Below are 14,208 nucleotides of genomic sequence, written 5' to 3'. Positions count from 1 at the left end.
ACTTCAGTGCCTGAAAACTTCTTTTGTGGAGGTTATGAAATAGCAAGTTTTTACAACTTCAAAGAAAACTATTTTGTTGCAGTAAAATACTTAGGAAACAGGGTATTTGACTTAAGGATTTTTGACATTGACATGACTGAAATCCAATACCCTGCCCCAAAAAATCCGACAGATGTCCACCCAGAAATCCCATTGCCCAGATTCTTCAACTGTTTCAATGTCAAATTATCCATACAACAGGTAACATTATCGCATACATATAATTCATATGTAACTGGTTTATAATTATTTCAGTATAAACATAAAGAGGATTTATTTATGGTACAGGAATCTATAACACTTGCTGATGCATTTTCACGGTTTTGGGGTCCAACATTTGCATCTGATAACTTTGAGATGATTGACCCAGTAGGAAACATCCACGAAATTATCATTTCAAAAGGATTCTTGCATATGCATTTTATTACAAAGGGAATTCCACAGTTTATTAAATACTATGATATAAGAAATGATCATGTACTGAGGCTAACTTACATGGGAGATAACAAATTCATAGTAAGGATATTTGATTTGGCTGGTGATGAAATCACTTACATCAACAAATCAACTGATAATTGCATTACTACAATGGAAAGCAATGATGAAAATCCTTTTTACTTTTCAACAGAAAAAACATTAACTGAAAACGATATCCCCTCATCATCACTGGTAAGTTTCATTCCTTCTGAAATGTTTATGTTACATGAATTTAGAAAATTACTTAACATATTGTGAATTTCATTTACAGTACTTGGATGCACAATTTGCTGATGTAGCCTTGGTAAAGAATCAAAAAATGTATAACCTCAGCAATGAAAATGGTGATTTATGGGAATGTAATATCAGATGGAGTAACAGATCGCGTATGGAATGCTACATTACTCGAGGATGGAAGCAGTTTTGCATTGATAATGCACTTGAAGCTGGAAACAAACTGATGTTTGGAGTCGACAAAAACCGTTCAAGCACAATTCATGTTTTAATCACTTAATGTAACTACGAATATTTATGAGTTAAGTTTGATAATAGTTTACGGGCTTTTTCTTATTTGCTTTTTGAAAGACTATATGTTTCTGTATGTATATAGATCCACTTAATCTAATTTCCTTTATTATCAATCATGTATATCCTTTGTTTGAATGTTAGTAGCTATAATTTTATCAATCGCTTACTATATAATAATGCAAGATGGTTCATTCATATATTTGGGAATGAGTCCAACATCAAACAAAACACAAGAAAATGAAGGACAATGTACTTGAACCTAACTTACAGAATATATGTGGCTAAAAAAGTGCTTAACCATAACTGTTCCAAAGCACCCAAAATTATATACATCAAACATATACTAATCATAAAAACTTAATTTAAGTTTTCTCCTTCTTAATAAGCTTCTTCATCTTAGTGCTGGATAATTGAGCAGAATCGATGTCCTGAGAAGATTCATTGCAATTTTCACTACATGGCAATAACCTCTTTCCTGGAGTTCCAATTACAACATAATCCAACTCATTCTCACCAGTTGCGCTCAAACTCATCTACAAAATTAAGAATAGAAAATTGATCACAACAAAATACTCTATAGTTTTAATTATGAATAAAGATAATTGAATAAGAATATACTATATCAGTATTAGTGTCTGCAGCCAAATTACAAATAGCTTTCCCACGTAATTCTGAAATCTACAAAACAAATAAAACCACATATCAATTTCTGTAATATATACTTAAAAATTGTGATTCAGATTAACAAAAAATCAAAACTGCATCTTAATATACTTACCATAACACTGGAACTCTCAGAAACCAAATCCATACTGCATTTATCAGTACCATCACCAATCTACATATACAAATAAAATAAAAATATTTTACATTTATATGTAATTCATATGGAAAGAAATACATAAATCATTTCAAAAATAATATTTACTTGAAGTGAAGGAATAAGACTTTTAACATGTGTCACTATTTCTGAAACATTTGAAACTTTAATGACATATGCACACTTAGTTCTTGGTTGGGTTCGAACTTTAAAAGCAAAGGTACAGCCTAGCATTACATCCAATGCATCAGGAAAGCAAAGGGGATCATCATCACCAGCCTATTGTAATTAACAACAATGCAAAATATAAACAACACTGATAGCAGAAAATATAAACGAAGAAACTATTAAATTGTAGACCTCAATCATTTGTTTCTGCAAATCAGCAGCATACAACCCAATAATGTTGCTACATTCTTGGTCCCATACAACAAAGTTAGCATAATTGTTTGAATCATCACAGACCTGGACTTGGAGCCTATACCTGCAAAGTACAGATAAATTACAATTAACAACTAACATACATCACAAAATGAAAAATACAATAAAACAATATACCAACTTGAAAACAGGTAGTGCATTATCTTTATCACAATAAGTCACTTGAAAGAAACTGCTTCATAAGTCCTTTTGTTGCAATTGTTGCAAACCAAATAATACCAGCCCTCATTATCTAAGTTAAACTTAACAGTCGTTGCAACAGTCACACATACAACTTCCTATATCAAAAGAAAAAATTTAAGTTAAAATACAATAAAAAGAACAAATGAAATAAAGTAATTCCTCAACACTTGCTTTCATACCTTCTTCATTAATGGGATTTCAGACAAACTCTTTACTAAACATTTATATACAAAACGTTCAGCATCAGTATATTGGGAAGACTGAGTCAATTGACTTGCACACTGACTCAATATCACTTCATCTGGATCAATTTTGCAAGTCAAATAAAACATACAAAATCAACTATAGTTTTTTGACTATATGTGAAATAATTCCAATACAAGACAAATAATTAACATGGATTAATATTCGGATAACTTACTCCTTCATTCGTTTCTTAAAATCAACTATTAGAGGAAAATCACTTTCCATTATCAACTTTGTACCATTCCACGTATTAGAAACAGAAACTGGCCATTCACCTACATATGAAAACCAATGTTAGAAAAAATAAAAATCACACTCAATGAAGAAGAGGTTTCATAAAGATTTATACCTGCAGCTGGTTTGATTTTAGCTTGAGTAATGACAACCACAAGCTTTTCCGAATTAGGTAGGTCATTGTACCTCTATATAAACTTCTTGCAATATTCATCCCACAATGTACAACAAATAGCAGCACCACTGCAAGAAATATAAATTTTTCAGTTCAAATAAATCAAAATATTAACATAATATTACTTTACCTCACATTCTCAACGACACCAATCAAATCTCAATGACAAAATATATAAAATACGGTTAGTATGACAATCATACGAAAAATTTTTAAATAAAAATAAAACAGATATTATATTTCTCATACCTATAAGCAAGTCAGGAATAAAATTGCCACTAACAATATCTTTTATACTTTTAAAGCTGTAAGCTTTCATTGGAAGTTTAGCAATAGCTTGCAACTTCACGGATGTAGCACCAATAAATAGTAACTTGTAAGGATGCTCACATACCCTGTACTGCCCTTCATTTTTCAGTATCTTGAAATTGTGCATGATATATGTTTCTCCCTCAATCAACTTGCTATCCCATAAATCAAACTCTTCCCTGCAAATAATGCAGTGTATTTTGTCCGCCTACAATAAATAATCAACAGAACAAATTAAAATACATAAGACATCCAAAAACTAACTGAAATGTTTAATGAAGAAATACTTACATTTTCATCCATCAGAATCATCTCCAATTGAAGAGTAGAATCACGGGACTGAACATACCAATGATCAACAACTCTAACTCCCAACTTCAGAGTTTCCCTCTTACCATCAATATCTTTAATCATATCCAGCTTCTTCGCCATTGCACTTCCTAAAAACACCATAAAATCAGTCAAATTTCCTGATGTACCCTACGTAAATACTAACCATTAACTACATATTAAAAATATGAAAATACAAAAAACCAAAACGGAAAATTTAAACAGTAAATAAAATGGATATGCAAGAACAAAAATATAAACTGGAGTAAAGTTAAACAAAAAAACACAATCTTAACACAGAGCACAGAAAATATAAACTTCTTTCCAAATATCATTCCATGATGAACAGAAACACAGAAAAACCACAATCTAAACACAAAAATATAAACTGGAGTAAAGTTAAACAAAAAAACAGAAACAACAAAGCATCTTCATATTTATCACGTAAACTTCTTTCCAAGTATCATTCCATGATGAACATAAACACTGCAACACAGAAAAATTACACGAATACCTGGAGTAAGGGAAAAACAGGAAAGGAAGAAAGAAATGGAAAACAACAAACAAATATGATTCTATCATTACCCATAAACATTGAACAAACAAAAAACACAGAAATACACAGAAACAACAAAGCATCTTCATATTTATGACGTAAACTTCTGACCAAGTATCATTCCATGATGAACATAAACACTGCAACACAGAAAAAATACAGAAATACCTGGAGTAAGGGAAAAACATGAAAGGAAGAAAGAAATGGAAAACAACAAACAAAATATAAAAACACAACTTCTTCCACATTTATCTGTGAAACTTCCTTCCACAGCAAGCTTCCGCGTTCAAACCAAGGAGAAGGCCTGCAGTGGAAATGAAAGCTCGTCAAATCGGTTTCAGATGCATTTAAAACTATGCAAAATTACGAAATAACCAAACCCAAATAAACTAAGGAGTAGAAAACAGGGACAAAATTGTCATTCCGTCTTCAGCTGCTCAAACCATTCATAAAGGGCACCAAATTGACGAAAAAATCATTTAATTGGACACGTGTCAGCTTATCAGATAGGGGTTTTAGGGTAATATCCCTAGTAGTTTGTTTTCTTAGTTTTTAAGTAGATGTTAAAAAACTCTTATACATTTGTTTATTAACACACTTTGTTTTTATTGGTTGAAATATATTAAAAATAATAAAAAAAGTCATTAGAGCCCATTAAAACCCAACCTAGAGTAAAAAACAGATGGTAATGCGTGCGTTATGTGTGAATTTTCGACCCATGTTCTGCACCTAGAAGCTTTTTCATATTTGAGTGCGTTGTAACAATGGAAGCAAATTAGAGAAGGTCACACCCACTCAAAGGTGACTCTTTTTTTTGGCAACTTTATTTTTGCATCTTAATACCCTTACACAACTGTTCATTACAAGAAAATGTTTCACTAATAACCAATTTAGTGATTAAAAGTTGTTAATCATTATAGTGTATAATGACCAATTTAAATACTAATTTATAAAATAAAAAATTATTGGTTACTAAAATAATCACTATTATGAATAAAAAATGATACTTAGTCACTAATTAATTAGAGATTAATTTAGAAATCAAATCCTGTTGGTAACAAAAACCTTGGTAGTTAATGTTTAATGACCAATTTCCTTTACTAGCTAAAACTTTAGTAGCTAAATTTTAGAAACCAATTCCAGGTGAAAATGAAATTAAAATAAAGGCTCACTTATTCTCTTCTTTGGATTTTTTACTTTCTTCCCATGACTTCACATTAGATAACATGTTCCCTTTCTCTATTTCTCCAAGAGCAATATTTGTTCACGATAGAATTGCATCAACCATTTGTTATTGAAGATACATGTTATAACATATTTGAAAAGAGATTTCTTAACATAAGTTGGTATCAACACACATTCATGTTACATAAATAAGTAGCGAAGTTTCATCTAGAAACCAAATTCATGTCAATTAGCCATGAGTCTAGAAACTAAATGGTTCATCTCAAATTGACTAATTTAAGTACTTGTAAACCAAAAAGCACCATATATTATGTGTAAATTACTATATAATCAAGATTAAAATAAATAAATAAGAGAATGTGAACTGAAATATGATAGAAGTTTAACATTAACATCAAAGGATCTGCTTGAGGACTTCTTTTTTACAGGTTCAGGTGGGGTCAATATGGATCAAAAGAAAAATGGTAAAAAAAGGCAATGATCTCAAAGGTAAAATTGAATAAATGTTAAAGATTGCAGGTTGGACTTTATTATCAAATTCTAATTAAGATGACCACTTTCTCGTTATGTCCTTTAAATTAAGGTTAAATTATTCATTTGGTCCCAATTTTCGTAAGTAAATTTGAATTTGATTCCTTAATTTTTAAAAGTGTTATCTAGGCCCCTAATTTTAATATTTTGTATCAATGAAACCCCTTCCGTTAAAATGACAGAAACGGTGTTAAAAGCATAGTGACGTGGAGATATGAAACTGAATTAAACAGTGAAGTGGCACAATAAATGGTGTACACGTGGAATTACAAATACTGTAATAAATTATTAATTACGAATAAAAGCTATAACTTTATATTTAATATGTAATAAAATGTAATCAGAAGGTGTAATCCAGTTCGTAGACCAAATTGGAGATTACCCTTGAAGCTGGATCTAGGGTTTGTGTTCGTCGGCGAAATTGGGGAACGAGGGGTTTGCAGAAGAGTTGTGAGTTCGTGAAATCCCATTGGTGGAACGTTATTCGCACGAGATCTCAACAATTGTAATTTATTGGTTCCACTAACTCAAATGGTTTTTTTTCTTTCTGTTATCGTATGACCAATTTTTGTTTATACTGAGAAAACTTTTCCAAGTTCCTTTGGAACATTTTAATTCCTTATAGTTAAGTTAATTTGGATTTTGCTGAGTTTTATTGAGTGTTAATGCTCATCTGAGATTATTAAATTGGGGTTTTGTTTTTCTTAAACGTGTGTATTTGAGTTCAAAGTTCAACATTTGGACGGTTACTTACTCCTGCTATTTTTGTTTTTCGTAATTTTGCTTGAGAAGGGTTAATGATATTGTCTCTGCTGCAATACTTCGTAATATCATCTCTTCTGCATCATTGACTATTTTTTTTTTGGGTGGGGGTGGCTTTTAGATTCTTCTTTGAAACTCTGTGCTTTAGGTAGGTATTTTTTGAGTACATTAAAAAAAGGTCCTTTTATGAAAATGGGATCTGTTTTTTCCTGTCTCATCATTTTTAAAAAATTACCCCATCAATATAAATAATAAATAATAATAGTAATAATAGCAACAATAGAAATTTTAATAATTAATATAATAATAATAATAATTATTATTATTATGATTATTGAAGTTTATAATCTGATTCCTCTATAAAAGAAACTCATGGTGGTTATTATTTATTATGTCACTTCATTGTTCAGTTCAGTTTAATATCTCCACGTCACTGTACTCTTAACGTCGTTTCTGCCATTTTAACGGAAAGGGCTTCATTGATACAAAATATCAAAATTAGGGACTTAGATAACATTTTTAAAAATTAAGGAACCAAATTCAAATTTACTTACGAAAATTAGGACCAAATGAATAATTTAACCTTAAATTAAAGAAAGCCAAAAGAAACAAATGTGATGGAGAAACTATTACAACTAAGTAGATAAACAATTATGCTTCTAAACAGAGGAGTCAAACCTACATTGATTAATTTATTAAAAGAAAAACACACAAGGCATGCTTAAATCAATTTCACTTTCGCTACTTGATCACAAGGTTCAACCTATCTTTATACTTCATCAACTACGTTCATGTACACAAGACTAAGAATCATAACATAACACAGTTAAAAATCAGTACCCTTTTATTTATTCATTTCAATATCAAATCCTTCTCTTAGTTAAACACCATTGTGTCTTCAAGTTTTCCTCCAAGGAATCAAATGAAAAGAAAAATGCCCAAGATAAGAACAAATTATACTTTTGATGCGCAAATAAAAAATGGGATAATCGGTCACGACCATAGAATATTGAATGTCATTGTTTAGTGTACACATCACAATTTAATACCGAAACCTATTTGTAGTCATAACAACTTCACAACACAAAGTTAATCAGACACAAACAAACAAACATGTTGGTTACATAGGATTCAAATCAAATGTTTGAAGTCTATGGCTTTTGAAACACAAAACAAGACCCAACAACCAAAAGAGTTAAGGTGCCACATACGATTGAGTAACTTTCATGGTCGTTGTGAGTGAGAAAGACAAACACAATTCAAATCAATTAAAGCAAAGCAGCAATGCAGATAGGCAACCACATACAAAGAGGTAGGCTCGACCAAATCCACAACAATAAAATCCTTTACCTCAACTTTGGTGTGGCAGCGAAGGTGGCAGGGCCCCACGACCTCCGATGCGGAAACCCCCATGACAACGTTCCTCCACAACTCGACACCAACCTTCCGCTACCCACGAAGGCAAGCTTTTGCAGAAACACTCAGGCCACAAACAAAGACACTCAAGCCACAAACCTCACAGTAGTGGATCGATCTCGATGAGTAATGGAGATGGCAGCAAAGATAGTAGGTCTCGATCACGGTGGGTGTTAGGTTTGGGCTTCAAGGGTAGGCTTCGAGACGATAGTGGAAGCACTAGTGCATTTTACGCTTTTTACCTCAGACTTTATGCCTCGGTTATAGTGAAAACGAGGCATATAAACACGCGGTGGCAGTTTTGTAATTTATGCAACATTTTATGTCCCGGTTACTAGTTGCCCCGAAGTATAAATTAGTTTTATGCCTCGGTTCTGAAAGACCCGAGGCCTAAAGCCTCTCCAAAATTTCCCGCTTCCCGCCCCTTGGATTTTTAAATTTAAAATAAAATTTTATGCACCGGTTAATACTGACCCGAGGCAATAGGGCCTTATATGCCTCAGTTGTTTGAACCCGAGGCAATACAATTAGTTAAATTAAAATGGCCACCTTAGGCCCAAATTCCTTTCTTCAGCAAGAAACCCTAAAGTCGCAGACTCTCCCCCACCAAGCTTCTTCTTCATCCTTCATGCGGCGGGAACGTCTCCCCTACCATGAACAACCGTCCTCTCCTTCGTCTTCACCACAAGCAACCACCTTTACCGATGGGCGTCACTCCCCAACTCCACTTCCACCGTCAGTCCAAGCTCGTCGGAATTTGATGCTCCTCCTCGCCCTCCCATTTTATCGATAAAACCCTCATTTCCATCAAACCCAACACTTCCCACCTCAACCACGACCCCCTCGTTTGTCGCTTCCACGCTTCCCAGTTCAGAGGTACACTATTTCTCTTTCTCCTTCATTTTTATTCACCCTTCTCCGTAACATGTTCGTCTTTCCGCTTCCCAGTTTGCGTTTCCGCTTCCCAATTCGTGTTTCCGCTTCTTCTACATCAAATATTATCCCCAATTTTATCTATTGCATTCTATTGTGCCTTCTTCTCACAATATATACTGCATTCATATATTACTGTCGACAGGGTCTTTTTCTTCAAATTATTTGTCCTTCATTCATTTTGTTTCCAGGGGTGAAATCCGGTAATATTGTGATGGTTTGATTGCCTCTATTTTGGTGATTTTGTGCAGGTGATTGAGATTGGGTGGTGAGGTTTGTGATTTTGGTGATTTTGTGAGGATGCACTTATGAAGTATTTCGTGATGTTGGAAAGATTAATCCTCCGCAAGTGAAAAATGGAGTGGAAGATGGGGTTGGAGTGGAAGCCTCTGTTTGGTGATTTTTTTTTTAATTTTGAACGTCTTAGGCCTCGGTTGTATGAAAACCGAGGCAGTAATAAAGAGATATGGCTTCGGGTAACACCCGAGGCCAAAAACAACCCTTTTTGGTCTCAGTCTTATATGCCTCGGTTCTAAAACCGGGGCAAAATAGCAAAAATAGCCGCGGTAAAATATCCTTCCTGCACTAGTGAAGGAAACTCAAACTGGGGAGGAAAATGAAATTGAAGGAGGGAATCACAATTGTAATTTCTGATTCCATTAGCGACATTACTAACGACTACTATTAGTCAAAACTTCATCAGTAAATTTCAGTAAATTTCATGAAGGACGTTACCGACAGATATTATCTGTTGGTAAAGTCAACATCAATATTTGTCACTACAAAACAAAATTGTTAAATATGACAATTATTTGGGGTATAAAATGGCCGGTTTTGACTGCCATATTTTATGTGTATGGCAGGTACGGGTACCGTCATATATCCTGCCGCTACAGTGAATAATATAACAGTCTTGGACGACATGCCGCAACACCCGCCATTAAATGCATTGCGCAAATAATGGCAGTTTGAACTGTCGTATTTTGTGCGCAAATAATGACTGTGAAAACCGTTTTAATTTGTTTATTTTTAAAGAATTGTCATACGAAATACAACACCTAGAAATGTCATTATTTGCACTATACGACTGCGTTATATGATATTTCAACTGCCCTAATTTGAATGTGATTTTTTTTATATTATTTTTATGTAACCTGCTTTCCATTATTATTGAACCTGTTTCCATAAAATTAAAAAAATCACAAACAACATCTTGATCATTAATACTTTCATTCATAATTCATATTTCATATTTAAAAAGTTGATATTATGAAACACCATCCAAAAGTTTTCACATTGAAAACAAAAGCCAAAAAAAAAAATAAAACATTATTATAATACATTTTTCTAAATTTCTATAGCTATGTTCCTAACTTGTCTTTTCTGTCCCACTTGATCTTCTTATACCAATAGGTGATGGAGCACCACTTCCAACATCGGGTACCTAGAATAAAAAAAAAACTTATAACTTATTCAAATATATGTGGTCCTCCTACAAAATATGAAATATCAGAAACATGCCTATGAATTGTGGTTAGATCAGAATGAGTTGATTGTATGTAAATATTCAAACTTAGTTTTTCATCTCTATATAAACATATGACTGAAAAGTTTTAAATTAAGAAGAAAAGTAGTCGCTACCTTCTCCACCCAAGCATCTTTGTACTCCACAATGTATGGGTTATTCAGCTTTGTAATCAAGTTCATCTATTACAAAGGAACTGAGTCACTTTTATGTTGGTAGAAAGAAAACAATCATTTGAAATCAACTTCACACAACCTCTTAGGATTGGATTAAAAAGCATGAGATCATTATTAAAAATATCCACTTATATCTATTAAAATTCCATTTGGCTCAAAAATGGAAATGACATGGCATATGGTGTTCACAACACTTTGTGAGCATAATAACATTCACAAAACAAACATCATCTTGTTTGTAAGTTTGATCAACCATTAGACAACAATAATGAGTAGCATATATCCTACCAGATTTCAAAAATAAAAATTAATTCAATTTGAGTTTACTATAGTAAATTTCTTTGTTTTTGCAGTGAAGATTCAATTTCATGATTGATAACGCTGTCGTTGACGCGATCAAATTAATACTACTTATCTATAACAACTTCAGTATTGTTAAGAAAATAGTCAGCAAAATAGTAAGGGTAAAGTAACCCAAAGTCGTCTCCCAACGAACACGGAATTGATTTTTAACAAGTTAGTTCTTATAAAACTATACAAGAGTTAGTCAAATAAAATTATAAAAATATAAGGGATAAAGATTAAAAGATAAAATAAGATATAAACAATAGTAAAGTAAGTAGATTGATTCCATTGCTTTTTCAAAATAGATTCATCATCGGTTATCTAAAGATTATTGCTCAATTAATTATTGTTGTAGATTTACAAATTAATCAATGTAAAGTCTCAATTAATTTGTTGGCGTTCTCACTTTTAACCAAAGTACAGTCTCAATTAAAAGTGAGAACTTTTAGATTATCCACAGTAAATTCAACCAAAGTACAGTCTCAATCAAATTTACTATGCCTAATCATATCTATTCTTTTATCTCCTCACCAAATAAAAAGCTTAATTAATTAAAGTAAAGTCTCAATTAATTATAGTTCGAGTAAATACCTTTAACCAAAGTAAAGTCTCAATTAGTGGTAAAAACTCATTTAATCATATCAAAGTTTCTAAATAAAATCAAATTAAAGTCTCAATTCAATTTAAAAACCCTTGGACTCATATGACCAACATGCATATAGATTTAAAATCATTACTTCTTATGTGATTCAAAGATAAAAGACATAGATGAATTAAAACCTCAACAATAATAAAAAGAACAAAGAAATTAGTTGATCTAACCTCAGAATCCAATTAAGAAATTACAATGGAATCAACCCAAGAAGTTTAGAACTCCATGAATGCAAAATAAAGATAAAAGAAGAATAGAGAGAAGAAAAGAGAGAGAAAGAAATTAGGCCCCCCTAAGGTTCCTAAATTCCGACGTGCCGAGCTTCTTCCTTCTGCTTCTCCCTTGGTGTCTTTATATAGGAATTGGACTGGGCTTTTCTATTGCTAAAATCTCTCAAATATCTTTTAAAATAAAGATAAATATAAATATTTAAAAATATTTGGAGAGATATAGAGTATTTCACAAATATAATTGGTTGATAATATCAATATCTAATATAATTAAATTAATTAATTACTTAAAGATATATGATAAATTATTACCAATTAATATTTGTATTAATTTTCCAAATCAACCCTTTGCAATCTCCTCAAATTATCTTCTAAATAATCCAATATCTTCAAAATATATTTGTTTGTTGTGGATCTAAAAAGATTCCAGAAGATCTTGTCATATTTAAAAATATTTGGTAGTTAATATCTTTTAATATTTTATGATATAATTAAATAAGATAATTATTTAAAAATATCAAATAAAATATATAAAGATATATTTTTCCCAAATTATCTTCTATCATAAAGATAAAGAAAACCGCAAGGTCCAATTTTTTTGTTCCTCTATTCTTGGTTTAGCCAAACTTCTTCACTTTTTCAAGTTTTTCTTGCCGTCTTCATGGAATGCTTGGCTTGGATTTTTGTGATTTTGATAATTTCCTATTCTTGGATTTATCTTTAAGGTGCCATGAAGCTTTGAGAAATTTATTTCCACACCTCCATGAACTCAACTTAGCTGCAGCTGCACTAACACACCTCAAAATATCCAAAGAAAATTTATGCAACTAAAAAGTTATTTTTAACATGCTTTTGTACCTCATGCTCAATAAACCCAATTATAGGAAATTTCAATTAAATCAATCTTTAAACACAAAAATTCAATTAAATACCCAGAATTAAACACTGAATGAGGGCAAAAATACGCACTCATCAATGATTTAACTAAATATCCAGGCAACACGTTTATTTGCAATATCAAAGAGGCATAGCCAGCAATGTCATATTCCTAAATCATTATGGGAATGAAACATGAAATATTAAAAAGGGCAAAGAAATAGTTAAGTTGGCCTGATTCATGCCAAGAAAATAAAATAGATTAAAACAAAAGTTAAATAAATAATTGCATTATGGACACCTAGGATTCCTCAGGTGGAAGGATTTGTTACACCAACCTCTTGGTGTGCAGTACCTGAATGAAAAGGCTGGATTTTCATCACTAACAATTAAAGACCAACATCCAAAATAGGAAAAACCAAAAACTTTTTCAAACTTTCTTGCTATGGTTGTCCATCATTTAACTGAAAAATCAATATCCAAGTTTCACAGTTGCTATGTGATAAGTGCCAAACTTCAGTAAAGATTCATAACAAAATCTGGCACTTATGCTTTTAATGGGTGTTCATTTCATATTGATTATCCCTAAATCTAAGTTTCAATCGCATGCTTCCAAGTTTTGAATTAAAGAAATCATTTGATCCTATTTTGTGTGTTTTTCAGGAAAGATTAAAGAGAACTCAAGAAGAGTGAAGGAGAAAGTAAGAAATAGAGAAGAAAAAGAGGAAAATCTGCTACAGGTCGCTCAGAACTAAGGTGTTTCGCTCAAGCTAGGACAGGCTCGCCCAAAAGTTAAAGTCTTCTCGCCTAAGCGAGACACTTGCCGCCTTTCTCGCTCAAGCGAGCTTGATCTCGCTTAAGCGAGATTTCGTGAAGAAGCCAAGATGCAATTTTTCAATTCTCGCCAAAGCAAGAACATGGTCGCCCAAGCGAGACCTTTCTTCAACCTGAAGAACTCTATCTCGCCTAAGCGAGAATGAGTGGCCCAAGCGAGACCCTTCCTTCATGCTGAAGTACTCTATCTCGCCCAAGGGAGATTCAGTAGCCCAAGCGAGAGTTCGAGCTATATATATATTTTGGAGGTTCAGAACTGCAGATGGGCTAGAGATTTTGGAAGAGGAGTGCATCCGTGCTGCAGAGCTGCTACCAGGAGCATAACACAGATCATATTTCTTCTTCTTCTTCTTTAGTTCTTAGGATTTGATAGCTACCATGAGTGGCTAATCTTCTCCTTTGGGA

At 32.5% G+C, this 14,208-nt stretch overlaps 1 protein-coding gene across 1 annotated transcript; it reads right to left on the bottom strand.

Moving 5' to 3' along the window:
- Positions 1 to 1,406: 1,406 nt before the first annotated feature.
- LOC114191219 lies at positions 1,407 to 3,884 on the bottom strand. Its single transcript, XM_028080395.1, has 11 exons — positions 3,744 to 3,884; positions 3,393 to 3,660; positions 3,155 to 3,211; positions 2,953 to 3,009; positions 2,668 to 2,789; positions 2,525 to 2,583; positions 2,225 to 2,348; positions 1,973 to 2,143; positions 1,823 to 1,882; positions 1,663 to 1,722; positions 1,407 to 1,577 (listed from the first exon to the last, which is right to left on the bottom strand). The coding sequence occupies exons 1-11, from the start codon at positions 3,882 to 3,884 to the stop codon at positions 1,407 to 1,409; spliced, it is 1,290 nt and encodes a 429-aa protein (XP_027936196.1).
- Positions 3,885 to 14,208: the final 10,324 nt, after the last annotated feature.

This window comes from Vigna unguiculata, chromosome 7, assembly GCF_004118075.2.
Source record: "Vigna unguiculata cultivar IT97K-499-35 chromosome 7, ASM411807v1, whole genome shotgun sequence".
Taxonomy (NCBI): Eukaryota; Viridiplantae; Streptophyta; class Magnoliopsida; order Fabales; family Fabaceae; genus Vigna; species Vigna unguiculata.
The sequence above is the reverse complement of the archived record's forward strand: the minus strand, read 5'-3'. Positions and strand labels throughout refer to the sequence as shown.

Bases quoted from the DNA above. Each gene is read 5' to 3' on its own strand.
- LOC114191219 (XM_028080395.1), bottom strand. From the start codon at position 3,884: ATGGCGAAGAAGCTGGATATGATTAAAGATATTGATGGTAAGAGGGAA. The intron at 3,212-3,392 runs GTATGAGAAATA...TATTTCTTGCAG, and splicing joins TATTCCTGACTTGCTTATAG to TGGTGCTGCTATTTGTTGTA. The intron at 1,723-1,822 runs GTAAGTATATTA...TTTGTTTTGTAG, and splicing joins CTGAGAGTTCCAGTGTTATG to ATTTCAGAATTACGTGGGAA.